We start from the raw sequence: 20,387 nt of genomic DNA on the forward strand, positions 1-20,387 counted from the left end.
AATGTCAAGGGTCATATTTATTATCATATACATATATACAAATATGGCTGTGTTTTGAATATAATTGGATGCTTTGTACACTCTCAGGGAGTGAAATTAAGCGCAGACAATATGTTCCTCATGGAGAGTGATTAGTAAAACTTGCCAACAGCACAAATTGACCATCATAACCTGTGTTTCCTCCAAGCAAAAGTGATGCTGTACCCCAGGACTCAAAATACCATTTCTTTGATATATCATGTAGGAATACATTTAGAAGAATTAGATGGAAAATGCAGTGCTTGAGAAAAAAAAAAGAGATGGAAAGAAAAGAAAAAGAGATAGTTATGAAATGAAAGTGAATGCTTTTCTAGAAATTAAATGCACTGCATACAGTAATATGTATACACAGTGTCTACACTCTAGTGTCTGTCTATGCTCTAACAGGGGTGTGACTTTTTATATCCACTGTACAGTTTGATACGCCCCAAAATTCTTTGACTATTCTAAATTATTTCAAGCAGTTTCAAAATTTTTATCTGCATGTTGCATGAATTTGTAAATACAGAGATATTTAGGCATGAAATAAAACACTCTCTGACCTTTTTCGGTGTGGTAAAGAGCTAGTTGACACCTTCAAGCGGTGCATTTTGAAAACCTCTTCCAGAGCAATCCTACAGATTTCCTCTGCTCTGGGGGATAAATCTTGTGCTTATTTTAATCATATTTGAGAGAAGTCAAGCTTTGCTTTAATAGCCTTTCATGGAAATATTTGTGGTAAAAATGTGTTGGAGGAATGAAGGAGACAGCTCAAATCCTGAGAGGTGTCATGATCTATCCCTAGCCACTGTCTCGCCCCTGTGAAATTAATACTGCAGATAAAGCTGGGAGACATTATTGCCTGCCTATCTGCAAGCCCCAAATCACAGCAGTCAGCAGTCAGTTAGAGACATTTGCAATAAGGCATTTCTGAGAAAAGCACTTAATGCAGGCTAAAGATTTCAAATGTGCCACAGCAAATTAAACGGAGCTTTTACGTGAAAGGTGCCCTGTAAGCATGGCGATACTTACTCAGTATGAGTTGATGGGGGATGTACAGAAATGCAGAGATGCAGTTTTTTTGGTGGTCACATATCAGTGTCATATTATGTCATTACAATTAAATGTTTACTCCAGAAGGTCTTACTTATTTTCACTACCTTTTTTTGCTTTAACAAAAGCTGTGAATCATGGAATGCTGCTTGCTTTGACAAGACCTTGTTTTAGTTTAGTTTTATTAATAGTTCTGCACAGACAAGTTAAAATTAATATGCTGCACTGCGTTTACTATGTCAACAGCATAGGAGACTGACAGGGAAGACTGAAAAACTGGATTTGTTTATTAAATTCAAGAGTCAAGTCAAAAATGAAACCCAGATTTCATGCAAAAGTGCCAACAGTGTTAGTTATAATACCCAGGGATTTTGAGAGGATGTTAGCACATTCAGGACATCCAAAAACCAACACTTCAGTCTTGGAATTGTTTAATTGAAGAAAGTTTTTCACCATCCAACTTTTAACATCACTCAAACAATCAAACAGTGACTGAAGAGATATGTTCTCTTCTGGTTTCATTGGAAGATAAAGCTGTATGTTGTCTGCGTAACAGTGATGAGATCTAATGCTTACCAAAGATATTGGCTAAAAGAGGGAGATAAAGGGAGAACTGAACAGGGCCTAAGATGAAGCCCTGTGGCACACCACATGTGCAGGTAGCAGAGGAAGAAATACAATTTTCATTGGTTACAGAAAAAGTTCTAACTTTAAGGTAGGATGAGAACAACTTTAAGGCTGTTCCCTTAATACCAACGTACTGCTTCAGACATTTCAGTAAAATAAAGTGATCGATGGTGTCGAAGGCTGCACTTAAAACCAAGAGAACCAAAACAACACATTTTCCAGAGTCGACAGCAAATAACAGATCATTTAGTACTTTCAAAAGAGCAGATTCTGTACTGTACTGAGCTCTGAACCCGGACTGAAACTTGTCTAATACAAACCTGATTCCAAAAAAGTTGGGACACTGTACAAATTGTGAATAAAAAAGGAATGCAATGATGTGGAAGTTTCAAATTTCAATATTTTATTCAGAATACAACATAGATGACATATCAAATGTTTAAACTGAGAAAATGTATCATTTTAAGGGAAAAATAAGTTGATTTTAAATTTCATGGCATCAACACATCTCAAAAAAGTTGGGACAAGGCCATGTTTACCACTGTGTGGCATCCTCTCTTCTTTTTATAACAGTCTGCAAACGTCTGGGGACTGAGGAGACAAGTTGCTCAAGTTTAGGAATAGGAATGTTGTCCCATTCTTGTCTAATACAGGCTTCTAGTTGCTCAACTGTCTTAGGTCTTCTTTGTCGCATCTTCCTCTTTATGATGCACCAAATGTTTTCTATGGGTGAAAGATCTGGACTGCAGGCTGGCCATTTCAGTACCCGGATCCTTCTTCTACGCAGCCATGATGTTGTAATTGATGCAGTATGTGGTCTGGCATTGTCATGTTGGAAAATGCAAGGTCTTCCCTGAAAGAGACGACGTCTGGATGGGAGCATATGTTGTTCTAGAACTTGGATATACCTTTCAGCATTGATGGTGCCTTTCCAGATGTGTAAGCTGCCCATGCCACACGCACTCATGCAACCCCATACCATGATAACAACTTGGGTTGTCCTTGTCCTCTTTAGTCCGGATGACAGGGCGTCCCAGTTTTCCATAAAAGAACTTCAAATTTTGATTCATCTGACCACAGAACAGTTTTCCACTTTGCCACAGTCCATTTTAAATGAGCCTTGGCCCAGAGAAAACGCCTGCGCTTCTGGATCATGTTTAGATATGGCTTCTTTTTTAACCTATAGAGTTTTAGCCGGTAACGGCGAATGGCACGGTGGATTGTGTTCACCGACAATGTTTTCTGGAAGTATTCCTGAGCCCATGTTGTGATTTCCATTACAGTAGCATTCCTGTATGTGATGCAGTGCCGTCTAAGGGCCCGAAGATCACGGGCATCCAGTATGGTTTTCCGGCCTTGACCCTTACACACAGAGATTGTTCCAGATTCTCTGAATCTTTGGATGATATTATGCACTGTAGATTATGATAACTTCAAACTCTTTGCAATTTTTCTCTGAGAAACTCCTTTCTGATATTGCTCCACTATTTTTCACCGCAGCATTGGGGAATTGGTGATCCTCTGCCCATCTTGACTTCTGAGAGACACTGCCACTCTGAGAGGCTCTTTTTATACCCAATCATGTTGCCAGTTGACCTAATAAGTTGCAAATTGGTCCTCCAGCTGTTCCTTATATGTACATTTAACTTTTCCGGCCTCTTATTGCTACCTGTCCCAACTTTTTTGGAATGTGTAGCTCTCATGAAATCCAAAATGAGCCAATATTTGGCATGACATTTCAAAATGTCTCACTTTCAACATTTGATATGTTATCTATATTCTATTGTGAATAAAATATAAGTTTATGAGATTTGTAAATTATTGCATTCCTTTTTTATTCACAATTTGTACAGCGTCCCAACTTTTTTGGAATCGGGTTTGTATATCATTCTTCTATAAAAAGGAGTAGAGTTGATGAAAAACAACCTTCTCCAGTACCTTCGAAAAAAAGGACGTTTTGAAATAGGCTGATAATTAGTTAAAACCAGTAGATCAAGTGTAGACTTTTTTAAGCACAGGCTGTATCACTGCATGTTTAAGGATGGAACGTAGCCATTATTAAGACTACTGTTAATTATAAACTGGATACACGGACCAATATCAGGTTTATCAGGGCAGCACACATGAATATTAATATTGTTCTGTGAAATTCATAGTAACAACTGTCTACTGTTTATCAGCATAGAGGCCACTGCTAATTTTGTATCTGTGAGATTCTGAAGATTTAATCAGATCTAATCTGATGAATTGGATGTGTAAAAGGACTATTATTGAGTCCTGACATGATATAGAATTATGACACTGAAATTTACGATATGAAATCTGATATTGCATTCAGCGAATTTACTGAAATAAATGTTCTCTTGAAGAAACAGTTATTTTTATACATTTAGAACAAAATTTAGAGCTAAAATCTTACAATACTAAAAATACTCCATATAAAACAATTCTCAAAAAAAAAAAAAAAAAAAATTCTGTGTTGTTTCAACTTATGTTTGGGTCAAATATGGACAAACCCAACTGTTGGTTTAATTTTTTTTTTTTATTCAATTTTTAAACCCAACGGTTGAGTTTGTCCATATTTCACCCAAACATGGGTTGAAACAACCCCGCATTTTTTAGAGTGATAATGAAATCTGGAAGGTAGCAATCAAGTAGATACTCTTGCTGTAGCCCAATTTTAATAACAATTTAAATGAGACAGTTTTGTGCATAAATTCTGAGACTGTAAGCAACATTTACGTGTCGTCAATACGGAGCTGTGATGGGACTTTTATTTTGAAACATGGAGACTTTAAACTTTCTTACTTCACAATTTTGCTCTGCTGTCGGCGTCAGTGAGAGTTCCGGAATCTCAGGAATTTGGGCTGTTCGTCTCCACAACCTCCTGCGGTACCGAAGTCAAGATTTTCCGCGCCTGAAAGGTATATCTAAGCGTTTTATTCAATTAATTTCTGTGCCTCAGATCACAAGTCAGGTTTTACCCGATGCGTGACTTCTGCTTCTCTGAAGATTAGCGTGTCACTCACTCGTAACCTCTGAATGAGCTCCGTTAACAGAGGCGTGTCACTAGTGCGCGAGAAAGAAATCAAACCACCACAATCCTGCATCATCCTACGACAATAAGCACTTTGTTATATACTACAGATTCACACTTTTTCCGCGATAATCTTAAACATATGTGTGTTTTTCCATTGCCAAAGTCGTTTTCTGTTTGATTACTGGAGGAGCTAAGACGCTGTTTTCTTGTAAAGCTGCTTTAAACAATATGTACTGTAAAAAGCGATGTACTGTACGAGTAAAACACTTTGAGTGCATCATATCAGTACTAACCTTTCATGTTTTTATAATGTACGTCTGCGGATTATTAAAAAAAAGTGTACTCTGTTCAGAGTACAGAAAAAAAAACAATTGTTTTATCTCTAAATCGAGAGCCCTTCGTTTTATTTCGTATTAAATCTGAAGAATCTTATTCATCAATGTCTGCACATGTGATTTACATTGATTTATATGGTCTCTGTCTGTCCCCGAGTTCTTATCATTATGCCTGGGGTATTTCATCATGTTTGAGTCCCAACTGTGTCAAAACCTATGCTTCACTTTTACAAATATATATGTGTATATATATATATATATATATAAGTCTAAATCAGTGATTCTCAGCCTTTTTGACTCCAAGACCCTCCAGTGTCCATAATAATATTCAATGGCCCCGTAACGTTTTTTTTCAAAGACCCCATGAGTTTTTTCTTGCACTGCATTCAAAAATACTTGCTTTATTTGAATTAAAATGAGTAAACAGCCTTTAGTGCTCTTACTGGTTAATGTAAAATGGCTGGTGCAGGTTTGTGGTGAGACTGATGCTTGCAGACAGGAACTGACTTCCTGTTCCTGTAGAACTGTAAAACCTTTCACTTTGTCGACAGCTTTCTTGTCAGTGTAAGTTCAACTTGTTCTGCGACATAAAGATGGTCCTTTTTTTTTTTTAACACCTAAATTTATTCTCTCATGTAATTTGGTTACATCCATTTTGTAAATAAGCCTGGTTTCAAAAAAATATTATTTTTGCAGGTTTGGTTCGAGCTCAAAATGTCTCAAGCTGAAAAACTCAAGGTAAGGAAATGAGAGCTGACGGGTGGATGTTGCACAGGGTTTCAGTTTTATGTGGAGATTGATGAACGGGAGATGTTCAGAATTTAATTACATTTGAGAGAATTTTAGAGATCTGTTTAGTACGACTTTTTAGATGAGCTTGTTCATAGATTGTTCTGTTCTTTTGTGATCAGCAGGGACAGTTTACAAACCCAGAGACTCCTGGATATGTGGGGTTTGCGAATTTGCCAAATCAGGTGCACCGGAAATCCGTGAAAAAGGGCTTTGAGTTCACTCTCATGGTGGTGGGTAAGTAGCGTTGATGTGATGTTTTGAATGAGCCTGATGAACTTGGAAATATTAGCAAGAAACACCAATTAGATTTTTGAACAACTTTTTTGTTTCATTCGCCCATAACTTTAACACCAATAAATTTATTTTAAATTTACAAAATGTAGGAACAACTTTAACCACTTATCCGCAAAAATCACATACTCAAATAATGTATGTCACATTATGAATGAAATATGTCACTTCTACGGTTTCATCGTGACTTTAACATTAGAATCAGGTTAAGAACAAATTAACTCGTGAATTAGGCAGAATGTTTTCCTGATGTTCTCCTGTGTTAAAAATATGAATAATCTCTTTATAATAATTAGTCTTTGCCTTTTGCTCATGCTGTTTGTATTTTGAAGACTAGGCAATACAGCATTTTCTTCTTCATGTGATTAATGTCCTAACCACAAGAAACCATGTTCTGTTTGTATTTTTTTTGGGTGGCGGTGTTGTTTTCTTGGCAATAAAAATGTAAAACCATGCGATCGGAATTATCGTAAATATGAGCTTCCTAGTCGGAAATTGGACATGAATGCTCTCTTGAGCAGATAATTTTGATACCCGAGTTGGTATCAATAAACTTTAAACATGGTGGAGAAGAATTGCTGCTGTGACTGGTATGCTTAATTTTTTTCACAACCGCTACATTGCTTTGTCTTTTTGTTAAAGCAGTGCATATTAGAGGTCGACCGATTGATGGGCTGGCTGATTAATTGGGCCGATTTTTCGCATTGTTTTTTTATTAATCGGCATTGGCCGATTGTGCTGCAAATCAGGCCGATTAATAGGCAGGCGCATCTGCGAGCAGCTAGTGTTGTTGTGGAACACGTGACGCTGCCTCTTGCGGCAAGCAGATTGCCGTTCCACCGGCTTAAAGGCCCAGGTACACTTCACTTTCTGTAGAGCTGCACGATTAATTATAAAAAGATCGCGATCTCGATTCAAGCACCCACGCGATCCTACTTTATCAATGACAACGATTCTCCCGCGTCTATTAAACCTTAGACAAAATCATACCGGAACGTTCAAATCTGTGTTCGTGCTGCCAGAGCCAGAGAGAGCCGTTTTGAATCACACATTAGTTATTTCTGTGTTACAAATATTCACATTATCACAGAAGTACTGAGATATAAGTTTTAAGTTAGTATTTAAACACATGTGTCTACGATAGAGATCAAAATAGCGCAAACTACCTTTTGAAATGAACTTAGCACGTCAAATAGAGTACCTCAGGGATGACGTGTTTTTGTAGGCCAACCCGGAAGTTAGCGGTGCACGGGTTCCCTCAATCGAAAGCCAATGCATTTTTCCCATAGACTTTTGGAAAATCGCCAAAAAAAAAAAGCTCTGTGTTTAACAAAGGGTTATGACACTTACACGTTTTGTCTATCAAGATAATCTTTACAAGGTAACACAACATTTGTACATTTTGAAGCCTAAATAAAGTCGTCAGATATAAAAAGCTAACAGTAGGCTATAAACGGACTACAGCACATCATGGTCGCAGATCAACGTCACCACCACCAAGCTTCCTCAAACTTTATTTAGAGAACAACTTTATTTAAAAACATGCTCGTTGATTATGATCTGTGCTGTGTATGAATACTTAACCACTTTTTCATGAGAAATGCTGTCCAAATGTCCTGTTTGTCATGATGACATCTAAAGTCCCCACCAAAGGAAGTAGTCCCTTTTAGCAATTTGTTAGCAACCGCTGTTTTTAAGACACAATAAAGGTTTAAAAAAATCACAAGCGGGTTATAACTGGTGTGTTTTATGTCATAGATCAAAACGTGAAAATATTTAGAGGCTTTGTTAACCACAAACCTTATTTCAGGCGATTTAGCAAAAACCCATTCAAAAAACCCATTGACTTCGGGGCGATGGAACCGGAAGTCCTAAAATGCTAACTCGCTTCCGGGTTTTGCCTACAAAAACACGTCATCCCTGAGGTACTCTATAACGGTTGTATCAATTACATCTAATTCCACTAGGTGGCGACAACTGACTGTTAAAAAATGTATTTGTCATTGAATCGTTCATTCAAAAGATTCGTTCAAAAACACTGATTCATCCAGCAATGAAACAGTATTTATTAATGAGTCATTGAATTCATTCAAAACCATTTTTTAAATAATTCATTCAAACATTTTCCAGCAATTAGAGTCAGCAATTTATATTTTGTCAGAACCTCTAGTAAATTGCATGTTATTATGTTTGGTTGTATATTCAGAATCGTGGGAGAATCATGATCTCTATTTGAAACCAAAAAATCGTTATTCTCATTTATCCAGAATCGTGCAGCTCTAATTTTCTGCGTTCGGCTACATCTCGCGTACAGTTGAGCGTGCGAGCCTTTCAAAGTATACTCCTTTGGTCATGAGCATGGAAAAACTTGTTCGACATGTGGGCACTATATAGTGGACTGCTGTTTTCAATTGCTTAAGTCACACTCAATAAATCCTTGAGGGTGAGCCTTGAATACATATGGAAAATAGCCTGTATTTGACTGAAATTCAAGAATCTTCAGCAAGCTGACTATATAGATAGCTCAGTCAGTGTTTATATGGTTGTCAACGAATGTGACGCTAAATATCATTTTGGCTTTAATAAGATTTCTCCAATAAATAGGCCAGAATAAACCTGGTGCCCTCCATGATTCCTGTTCTTTCCGACACCAAAGCACTTGAACGCGACAACCTCGTAATCACGACTTCAGAAGTGGGAAGTAGGAAATTTCCGATAGCATGTGAAGGCAGCTATATTACAATATGTGAGGAAATGTCATGTTTGAGAAGAGCAGCTTCCATGTCTGGAGGGAAAACGTTATATTTTAGTAGAAGGAAATTTTAGTATTTCATGATTAAGTGGTTATTGTGTAGTGAAAGTGACTGTGGGAACAAAAGTGTTTGGCAGCAGCACAGCGCTGATAAATCCTAGTTTTTTTTTTTAAGGCGACTGGACTCTCCCCTCAGCCCTGTGAGTGTGTATGTGTACAGCTGTTGACACACAAATGAGATCTGCTGTGGGGGGAGGGTGGCCGGGAGCTCATTGTACAGTCATCCCATCGTCTTAAAATAAATCACAGAGGAATGCAGAACCTCGGCCGCGAGCCCTTTCACTGCTGCACAGCTTCAGCAAATGATGGAAGACAGCTTGACTGAGATGTAGAAACAAAAACACTGACTAGAGGAACAGATGATTGCATAAAACACTGAAGTCCGTAGTGTTTGCTGTGACGTTATGCCGTTTAGGGAAGTACAATCTGCCTGTCGGAGTGTTTTTGTAGTTGATATGATAATTTAATGCTTTTTCATTAATACTTTTGCTGTTTTCAGGTGAGTCGGGTTTGGGGAAGTCCACGCTTATCAACAGCTTGTTCCTCACTGATCTCTACCCAGAGAGGGTCATTCCTGGTGCTGCAGGTGAGAGTTTCAACACTGATGAAATTACATCAGGTGTTTTAAAATGTTGTTCATGTTTTTAAACATTATAATTGGTAAGGGTAAAAGTAGTGGCCTGATATTTGAGGCAGTTTTGCAGAAAAGTTTGGACCTCTGCCTTGTTTTTTGAGTCTTCTCTGATGTATCTTTACATGTGCTCTTGTTATACAGAGAAAATTGAGCGCACTGTGCAGATCGAGGCTTCAACGGTGGAGATCGAGGAGCGTGGAGTGAAGCTGCGTCTCACTGTGGTCGACACGCCTGGATACGGTGACGCCATCAACAGCCAGGACTGGTGAGGATTGCTTTGATGGTCATTAAAAATACTCAAATATGCTCAGCGCACATACAGTCATCATACATATTGTGTATGTTATGTGGCTTTGGCTTGATGACAATTTAATGCTCTTTATTTAAAGGGACATTTTACCCAAAAATAAATTCTCTCACCTCTGTGAGTCCATGTAGTACAAGAGAATGGATTCCCAAATGCTGATGTTTAAAATATTGGTATTTTTCTTATACGCACCTAGTGTTTTGCTTTAGAAAACAGTGATATATTCACTGGGGCCGTAATGATTAGTCAAGATGACTGTACATGCTTTTTTTTTTGGAGTGCCTTCGACACTTTGGAGTCCATTCACTTGCATGCTACATTCAAACTTTTGGGGTCGGTAAGATTTTTTGTTAAGTCTCTTATGCTCACCAAGGCTGCATTTATTTGATTAAAACAGTAATATTGCAAAATAGCATTACAACTTAAAAGAACTGTGTTCTAGTTTAATATATTTTTAAAATGTAATTTTTTTCCTGTGATGCAAAGCTAAAGCATTATTACTCCCGTCTTCAGTCACATGATCCTTCAGAAATCATTCTAATATGCTGATTTGCTCCTGAAGAAACTTTTTATTTTATTTTTTATTATTTTTTTTTTTATTATTATTGTCAATGCTAAAAACGGTTGTGCTGCTTAATATTTTTGTGGAAACTTCATACATTTTTAAATTTCAAAAGCTTTTATTTGAAATAGAAACCTTTTGTATCATTATAAATGTCTTTACTCTCACATTTGATTAATTTAATGCATCCTTGCTGAATAAAAGTAATAATTTCTTTAAAAACATCTTACTGACACAATACTCTTTTGTGTTCAACTGAATAAAGTTCTAAACAACTGGAAGGGTGTGAGGGTGAGTAGATTAGAGGTTTCTCTTTAAGAGAAATTTGGTTGAAAGAGACACTTGATAGTGTAATTGGAGACGGTCTGTGGTAGGAGACATGAAGACTAGAGAGTGCGTTGGAGGAATGGAAGAAGAGGGTTTTTTTTTTTTTTTGAGCTCTGGGAATGCTGTTCTGCTAGTGGAAGTGGTGAGACAGGAAACATGTGTGACCTCTTCCTGACTGCTCCCTGACCCACTTGAGCGCAAAAACAGCAAAGAGAGGATATTCGAGTGCTCATGTCTGAAAAAGGAAATGTATGCCATCACATAACTTTTATTCATGTGAAACTTGACATTTTAATGCCCTGGTTTTGTAACGGTCAATGAAATATCACAAGATTGTGTATTAAAATCACTTCAGCCTTTTTACTTAAAGGCCTTTTTTATGTTTTGTTGTTTTTACATAGAGTGCAAAAGTGCCTAAAGCACCAGCATTGGGAAAGAAGTACAATCCCATGAAGCATTGCAATGACATAATTTAAAAACTATGGATAAGTTAAAAAAAAAAAATATATACAGGTGCTGGTCATATAATTAGAATATCATCAAAAAGTTCATTTTTTTATTATAAATTATTTTTAAAAATGAAACTTTCATATATTCTAGATTCCCTACATGTAAAGTAAAACATTTCAAAAGTTTTTTTTTTTTTTAATTTTGATGATTAGAGCGTACAGCTCATGAAAGTCCAAAATCCAGTATTTCAAAATATTAGAATATTTCCTAAAAATAAATCAAAAAATAGATTTGCAAAACAGAAAAGTTAAAGTTCTTTAAAGTATGTTCTTTTGTGCACTCAATACTTGATCGGCAGGACATATTACAGCAAATGACTTGCTCCTAGCACAAATTACTGCATCAGTGAAGTGTGGCATGGAAGTGATCAGCCTGTGACACTGCTGAGGCACTATTGAGCCTTCAGATCATCTGTATATTGTTGGATCGACTGTTTCTCATCTTTCTCTTGAAAATATCCCATAGATTCAGGTCAGGCATATTGGCTGGCCAATAAAGCACAGTAATATCATGGTCAGCAAACCACTTGGAAGTGGTTTTTGCACTGTGGGCAGGTGCTAAAGTCCTGCTGGAAAAGGAAATCAGCATCTCCATAAAGCTTGTCAGCAGATGGAAGCATAAAGTGCTTCAAAATCTCCTGGAAGATGGCTGCATTGACTTTGCACTTGATAAAACACAATGGACCAACACCAGCAGACGTCACGCCCCCCCCAAATCATTATTGACTTCAGAAACTTCACACTAGACTTCAAGCAGTTTGGATTCTGTGCCTCTCCAGTCTTCCTTCAGACTCTGGAACCATGATTTCAACATGAAATGCAAAATTTACTTTTATCTGAAAAGAGGACTTTCGACCACTGTTCACTGTCCAGTTCTTTTTCTCCTTAGCCCAGGTAAGATGTTTCTGACATTGTCTCTGGTTCAGAAGTGGCTTGGTAGTCCTTTTCCTGAAGATGTCTGAGTGTGGTGACTCTTGATGTGCTGACTCCGGCTTCATTCTACTCATTGTGAAGCTCTCCCAAGTGTTTGAATCGGCTTTACTTGACAGTATTGTCAAGCTTGCGGTCATCCCTGTTGCTTGTGCACCTTTGCCTACCCAATTTCTTCCTTCCAGTCAACTTTGCATTTAATATGCTTTGATATTTCACTCTGTAAACAGCCACCCCATTCAGTAATGACCTTCTGTGACTTACTCTCTTTGTGGAGGGTGTCAATGATTGTCTCCTGGACCATTGCCAAGTCAGCAGTCTTCCCCATTAGTGTGGTTTCAAAAAACAAAAGATACCCGGATTTTATACTGTAGGGATGGTCATTTAATGAAACTCAAATGTAAATATTCTAATATTTTGAGATACTGGATTTTGGACTTTCATTAGCTGTACGCTCTAATCAACAAATTTACAAAAAAAAACTTTTGAAATGTTTTACTTTACATGTAGGGAATCTAGAATATATGAAAGTTTCATTTTTTAAAATAATTTACAATAAAAAAATGAACTTTTTCACGATATTCTAATTATATGACCAGCACCTGTATATATATAATTAATTCATGTTGTTGACTATGTACATAGAATATGCATATATACACAAATATTTAATAGTTTTTCTGTGGTATTTTGAATAGGTTGGTTAACTTTCAGATCCTGACTGTTGCACTCTTTTATGTTTCAATTTGAGACTCTTTCAAGGGGTTATATCATGAGGAATCAAATTTGCCTTGGCCTTTTGAGATAAGCGATGGATGTACTATGAAATTGATGTACTAATGTGAATTTCAGAGCATTTATGTACAACAAGCTGCAAAAATGTGATGCCTATTGGGTGAGGAGAAATGGCCCACCCAATCACAATGTGGTAATAAGGAGAAAGCTGGATAGATGCTATAATTTCTAAACAAGAGAAGAACTAATGATAAAGGTAAAATGGGGGAAAGTTTGTCAAACCTTGTGTTTTTCCAGGCTGCATATGGCCTTTGCTGCTCTGCATATCCTTCAGAAGGATCCCAGCGTTAAAAACAAAGTATATGGATGGAGTCGTTAATCTGTATTTGACACAAACTCCTTAAATGTTTCTGTTTCTTATAAATCACTGTCTCTGTAAGTGTTTAAAGAGATGCTCTGTCTTTTCCTGGACAGTTTTAACACCATTATCTCATACATCGATGACCAGTTTGAGCGCTACTTGCATGACGAGAGCGGACTCAATCGCAGGCACATTGTGGACAACCGTGTACACTGCTGCTTCTATTTCATTTCCCCTCTGGGTCACGGGTGAGATCTTATACTTAACTCAACTAAGTCTTTTTTTTTTTTTTTTTTTGATACCTTTCACTGTCATAGGTGTGAGTGTAAGTGTTCACACTTGTATGGATTTTCTTGTCTCATGCTCCAATTTTGTAGACTGAAGCCTCTAGATGTCCAATTCATGAAGGCCATTCACAACAAAGTGAATGTTGTTCCTGTTATTGCTAAAGCAGATACGCTGACACTGAGGGAGAGAGAGAGACTCAAGCGCAGAGTAAGCATTCAGATTTCTTTCCAAACATGGTTTGAACATAAGTCTGGCTTGTTGGCTATATGCATCTCTTTATGTGCTCTAGATTCTGGATGAAATAGATGAACATGGCATTAAGATCTATCACCTCCCTGATGCTGAGTCCGATGAGGATGAAGATTTCAAAGAGCAGACCAGGATTCTCAAGGTATGTAGGCCTTATTTTTCTCATTTAATTTAAAGAGACTGGAACAAAATGATGAGAAAATGACAATTTTAAAGCTTGGGTGAAAACTTTTCTATGGAACACAAAGGCAGAAATGTATTATTTTTTTAAACTGATTTGAAACTTCAAAAAACAAAAAAGCACCATGAATATATACTATCATTCAAAACTTTGGGGTCAAGATTTTTTTAATAGAAAATAATATTTTTATTTAACAAGTGTTCATTAAATTGATCAAAAGTGATTGTGAAGACGTTTATAATGTTACAAAAGATTTCTATTTCAAATAAATGCTGTTTTTCTGAACTTTCTATTCATCAAAGTGTCCTGAAAAAATGTATCATGGTTTCCACAAAAAAGTAAGCAGCACAACTGTTTTCAACATTGATAATAAGAAATGTTTCTTGGGCATCAAATCGTCATGTTAGAATGATTTCTGAAAGATCTTGTGACACTGAAGACTGGAGTAATGATGCTGAAAATTCAGCTTTTCCATCACAGGAATAAATTGTTTAAATAGAAAAAAAGTTTCAAATAGAAAACAGTTATTTTAAATTGTAATACTATTTAACAATATTACTGTTTATATTATATTATTGTAATAAATGCAGTCTTGGTGAGACTTTTTTTTGTACTGACCCCAAACATTTGATTGCTTGCGTATAATAAAAGTGACCCATATAATTTGTTTACTATATTCCAAGTCCTATTCTTATTACTGAATGTTGTGGAAGAATTTATAGAAGAATACAAGTCAAACTAATTTTTTATTGGTTATCCTTTTATGCTCATCTCTTGAAGAGTAGGAAACAAAACTTAAGCATCCAACCTAGGCCGCATTCTGTTATGGGTTTTCTTTGGTCTTTCTGTTGTAGGCCAGCATACCGTTTGCCGTGGTGGGATCCAACCAGCAGATTGAGGCTAAAGGGAAGAAAGTGAGAGGACGTTTGTATCCATGGGGTGTGGTGGAGGTGGAAAACCCAGAACACAACGACTTCCTTAAACTTCGCACCATGCTGATGTGAATAACTTTATCTGCTGTTTAATGTTCTAAAATTCTTGATTTTACACAAATGAAAATGAGGTTATGAGGAAGCTTGTCGTCAATCTCTCAGTTGACAAAACGTAATGCTGGAGAGAAAAAAAAATAAAAAAAGAGTTGTACCTTTTAAGCAGTAAAAACATTAAAGGATAGTTCACCCAAAAATTAAACAATTATGTCGTTAATTACTTACCTCATGTCATTCCAAACCCGTAAGACTTTTGTTCATCTTTGGAACACAAATGAAGATCTTTTTGATGAAATCTGAGAACTTTCTGTCCCTCCATACACAGCTACGTGACTTTGACGCTTCAAAAAGTTCATAAAGAGATCGTAAAACTAATCTATATGAATTGAGTGGTTTAGTCCAAATTTTCTGAAGGGACACGATCGCTTTATATGATGAACAGATTTAACTTAGGCTTTTATTCACATAAACATTCATCCACTCACACATCAGTTGTGGTAAACAGAAGCTCAAGCATGTTTGCTTGACATGTGAGAACCAGTAAGGTTCATTCTTGTGTGTTACGCAGCACGTTTGAGCTTCCAGAAGAGGTTCGGTTGAGCTTCTGTTTATGTTTGCTAATCAATGTTTACATGTGAATAAAAGCCTAAATTCAATCTGTTCATCATAAAAAGTGATTGATTCTTTTCAGAAAATTTGGACTAAACCGCTCAATTCATATGGTTTAGTTTTACGATCTCTATATGAACTTTTTGATGTGTCAGTTGCGTAGCTGTCTATGGAGGGACAGAAAGCTCTCAGATTTCATCTAAGAGAGTCTTACAAGTTTGAAATGACATTAAGGGGTGAATAATTAATGACAGACTTTTTTTGGGGGGTGAACTATCCCTTTAAATAGACTGTACTTCTGTCCCTCTCAGCCTCATTTTCATTTTAAGATAATGTACTATATCATCAGTCACTGTCATTATTGTCTAATGATGGTAATTGCCATCTGTGCAGCACCCACATGCAGGACCTGCAGGAAGTCACTCAGGACCTTCACTATGAGAACTTCCGCTCGGAGCGCCTCAAACGGGGCGGCAGGTTGTCATCCCATGGTTACATTCTGCCTCTGTCGCCTGCGTACGTACTGCTTTGCCTGTCTTTCTCCACCTCCTCCCTCAACCTCTATGAAACAGCAGAGCTTTGTGAGTGTAGTCACAGATTATTTGAATATCCCAGAACTGGCAGGAACAGATGTATTGAAATAGCACAACTTCTCATTTTTTTTGCTAAAGACACATATAAAAAGTAATTTGATAGCAGAAATAAAAGTAAAAGAGCAGCATTGCTTTGCCTCATTAAGTCTGAGTTGAGTTTTAGCTGAATCAGTCGATAAACTGTCTTCCATACGCTCTAGAGCAGGGGTGTCCAATCCTGCTCCTGCGGAATTCAGCAACAACCCCAATTAAACACACCTGAACCAGCTAATCAAGGTCTACTAGGCATACTAGAAACTTCCAGTCAGGTGTGTTGAGGCAAGTTGGAGCTAAACTCTGCAGGACAGTGGCCCTTCAGGACTGAGTTTGGACACCCCAGCTCTAGAGAGACGAAAGTTTGAGTTTTAATGTGTGCTGTGTTGACTCAGTCTCATGGATCTGCAGCGAGCTGTGGGATCTGTGTTCATCAGAGGATAGGAGGGGGAGGTACTGCTGGGAGCTCAGTCACAGCTCCACCTGTCCTTCAGCCTGACACTAGCACTGTTTCTGCTCACTAGCTCCTACTGCACACACTCTTTTTCACTCTTGCTCACATAAATACTCACTTACAAAGTAACTTCCTGTTCAGCTTATTACACGCTTGCGCTGTTAACTTGGGTTTGTCTTTTTCTTGTCTTGCCTAAACTCTGCATCGCAAACTGGTGGTTTACTAATAGTTTTTGTTCAATCACAATCATTTAGCACATGTAAATCTGCAGTGTGATTTTGTTTTTGTTTTTTTTTAACAAAATAAACAGTTCATGCCCCCTATTTTTCTATCATCGGAGCACTTAAATCTTAAATGCCAGACTTTTTTTTTTTTATTTATTAAATTTTTTAAAAATATTATCAGTATATATTATATATATTTTTTAATTCTGACTTGAATTGCAAAATTAGCAAAAATTAACATTTCATACCCCATGTTTTCACATCATCGGCTTAAATGCCAAGCATAATTCTGTGAAAAATTGTTTGTTTATAGTGATAATTTGTTAAGAATGTTTAATATATCTGCTATCCTATCATTTTCTGTCATCAGTGCAGTTAAATCTTAAATGCACATATATATATGATAGTGATAATATATTTTTAATGATTTTATATGCCTGCTACAATTATTTAATAACTTTTAATGTATTATCTAAATTTATTTTCTCATCAGATATTGATATGCAGTTAATTCTGAATAATTGAGTTAAAAGATAGTTCACCAAAAAATGAAATTTATTCCATGATTTACTCACCCTCAAGCCATCCTAGGTGTATGTGACTATCTTCTTTCAGACGAACACAATCGGAGTTATATTAAAAAATATCCTGGCTCTTCCAAGCTTTATAATGGTAGTGAATGGCGCTTCTGATTTTAAAGTCCAAAAAAGTGCAGTCATCCATCATAAAAGTAATCCATACGACTCCAGGGTGTTAATAAAGGCCTTCTGAAGTGAAGCGATGGATTTTTGTAAGAAAATATAGTTTTAAATATCCATATTTAAAACTTTATAAACTAAAATAACTAGTATACTAAAATAAAAAACAGAAAAGCTAAAATAACGACGGCCTAGTCCTATGCAGATCGAGTTACGGTAGAAGAGTAACCCCTGACCTGACGCATGGCATATTTAGAGCAAAACAAATCACTGGTCACGAAGAAGATAGTCATATACACCTAGGATGGCTTGAGGGTGAGTAAATCATAGGATAATTTTCATTTTTGGGTGAACTATCCCTTTAAGCTGCATGGCATTTATTTAAATTATAATTTTTCAACATTTGACTACCCTAGTAATTTTGTTTTGCCAACAGGATAAAGTAATTGTGAGATCCATATGTCATAAATGATCATTTATTAAACTTCACTGCTAAGTACTGCTGTGCATGTGTCTCTTTACACCTGCTTTGTGTCGAGCAGGAAGGGTCCGGAGCCAGAGGAAATGGACAAGGATATGATCTTGCAGGAGAAGGAGGCTGAGGTACGGTCTCTCAAACAAACACAAGCTGAACACTAATAACAAGACTGCTTGAGTGTGAAGGTCAATGTGTGATTTGTGTTTGTGTCTCTCAGCTGAGGCGGATGCAGGAGATGATCGCTAAGATGCAGGCGCAGATGCAGAAGCAGGGAGATGAATGAGACAGCCCACACCTGTGAGAAACACGGTAAGAGCACATTACAAACACAGACGTTAAAGCAAGCAAGCCGTGCCTTATCTCGGATTTTGCTGTTGCAGTTGTAAGTTGAGGTCTTCCAAAAAAACAAAACAAAAAATCCCAGTTCAACATAACCAAATCTGTGGTCATGGTACTGTCTCTGACACATTGTATAAGCAGTTCTGCGATCTGAGCTGCTATAACATTTGATGTTATATTTGATATTGCTGCCTTTTAGTCTCTTTTACTTTGTAAAAATGTAATATTTTGTTAATGTTTTTGAATGCAAATCTATGTATGTTGCATATCTTGAAATATAATTTAATATTGAGTCACTTGTGTTTCAGAGAAAATTGGCAATTTATTTTTGGTATTAAATATGCAATTAGGGAGCTTGTTTTTGTTTGTTTCTTATAGACGCTGACTTGTCTTTCGAGCTTGACCCAGTCAGATGTGGAATGAGAAGAGGAAGTGTTGCTAAATGTGGAGAAAGAGGAGAGACTGATCTTCAGATCATCTTGCTTGCATTTTCTTAGTTTATTTCAATCTTGTAGGGGTTTTTTTTTTAAGCAGTATTACGTTTTTTTTTTTTTTTATTATTATTATTATTCAAATACTGTTGCTAATATTCATTCATTTTTTTTTTTTCCTGTTCCAGTAACCAAAAATGAAGAACTACGGTCAGTAATTAAACAAAGTGTTTTTTTCTGTTACAAGAGCCAAATTCTACTGTAGAGCAGCATTAGTATTAGTATAGCTCCAGAACACTCTATCCCGTCTAGCTAAACAAACACTGTGAAAATACAAGCAGCTGTTGAATTTCAGTGTCACAGTAGCAGTTGTTGCATCATGTTTTTGGAGAAATCATTTTATACTGTTTGCAAGTATTGCCAGAGAGATTGCTGTTCAGAAGTTTTTTTTTTTTTTTTTTTTTTAGATACTTTCCTCTTCCCTGCATGAAGTTTTGAAATATATTTGGTGTTCAGTTGAATGGTCCCCTAACGGATGCAAAACATTATATTGTGACCCGTGATTCATTCCCTATGCCGTCTAATGAAGGAGAATAGGCTTTTCTCTGATGTTAATGCTCATTTTGCTTATTTTTATTTGTACCTGAGTGGATACTGTCATGTATTTACTACCAGACATTGTTCTAGAACGAGTGCAATGTAAAATTTCCTTAGTGGAGTGACATTGAAATATGCTGTTGTGCTCTTTGACCTTGATGCATATTAAGTTTTTACCTTCTTTTGGGATCGATGGTTAAAACTTTTATCTTATTCCTGTGGTTAAAGTACATTTTCTTATAAATAAATCATTTCTGAAACAAATGTTACAATGAAATAATATCTGAAATGAGGATTTATATCTATTACACAAAAGCAAACATAACTTTTAAACCATTGAGTTTTACTTTCCATAAAAACTGCAGTTGTCCACATTCCAGTTTTAAAGTTTCACTTGAAAACTTTCTATTAAACCATTATTGTCTATCATCTTGTAATAAAATTTTGTATTAAAACATTTTTGGGGGTTTTCTTTTTTGCTGTTCAGATATCAAGTTGCTGGTGATTATAGCAGAAAGGTCAAGGACTTGTCAAAATTGTGGGCTTTTTTTTTTTTTTTTTTTTACTTGCAGGCTAATTACAAATCAGTGACTCTCGATGGCCACTAGAGGTCGTGAAACATTGATAAGGTCTTTATCGGTGAGATTTCTTTAAGATATTTCGAGGTAGTTGGAAGTATTATCGTTAAATCTACATCAAATTAGGTTATATAATATTGAAAGTGTGTAGGTGTGAGAGGCCCGACCTAGTAACAGTACGTGGATTAATGGGCTCGAGCTCAGATGCGGACAGTGTCTGTGGGGGTGTTCGTGTTAGATACAGGTTGAGACTTAAAGGGTTAGTTCACCCAAAAATGAAAATAATGTCATTTATTACTCACCCTCATGCCGT

General features: G+C 36.6%; 1 protein-coding gene across 2 annotated transcripts; it reads left to right on the top strand.

Moving 5' to 3' along the window:
* The first annotated feature begins 4,472 nt into the window (after window positions 1-4,472).
* On the top strand, window positions 4,473-19,953 carry LOC127522082 (septin-2). 2 transcript variants are annotated; one of them, XM_051911671.1, is made up of 13 exons: window positions 4,473-4,622; window positions 5,770-5,811; window positions 5,985-6,099; window positions 9,468-9,554; window positions 9,744-9,867; window positions 13,447-13,581; window positions 13,711-13,828; window positions 13,911-14,012; window positions 14,906-15,051; window positions 16,043-16,165; window positions 18,194-18,254; window positions 18,347-18,438; window positions 18,847-19,953. In XM_051911671.1, exons 2-12 carry the CDS (start codon window positions 5,788-5,790, stop codon window positions 18,410-18,412), a joined length of 1,101 nt encoding a protein of 366 aa, XP_051767631.1. In that variant the 5' UTR covers window positions 4,473-4,622; window positions 5,770-5,787; the 3' UTR covers window positions 18,413-18,438; window positions 18,847-19,953. The 2 variants fall into 2 exon arrangements, with proteins under 2 accessions (XP_051767631.1, XP_051767639.1); XM_051911679.1 differs by having other exon boundaries at window positions 16,043-16,126.
* Window positions 19,954-20,387: the final 434 nt, after the last annotated feature.

Source organism: Ctenopharyngodon idella, chromosome 2 (assembly GCF_019924925.1).
Source record: "Ctenopharyngodon idella isolate HZGC_01 chromosome 2, HZGC01, whole genome shotgun sequence".
NCBI lineage: Eukaryota > Metazoa > Chordata > Actinopteri > Cypriniformes > Xenocyprididae > Ctenopharyngodon > Ctenopharyngodon idella.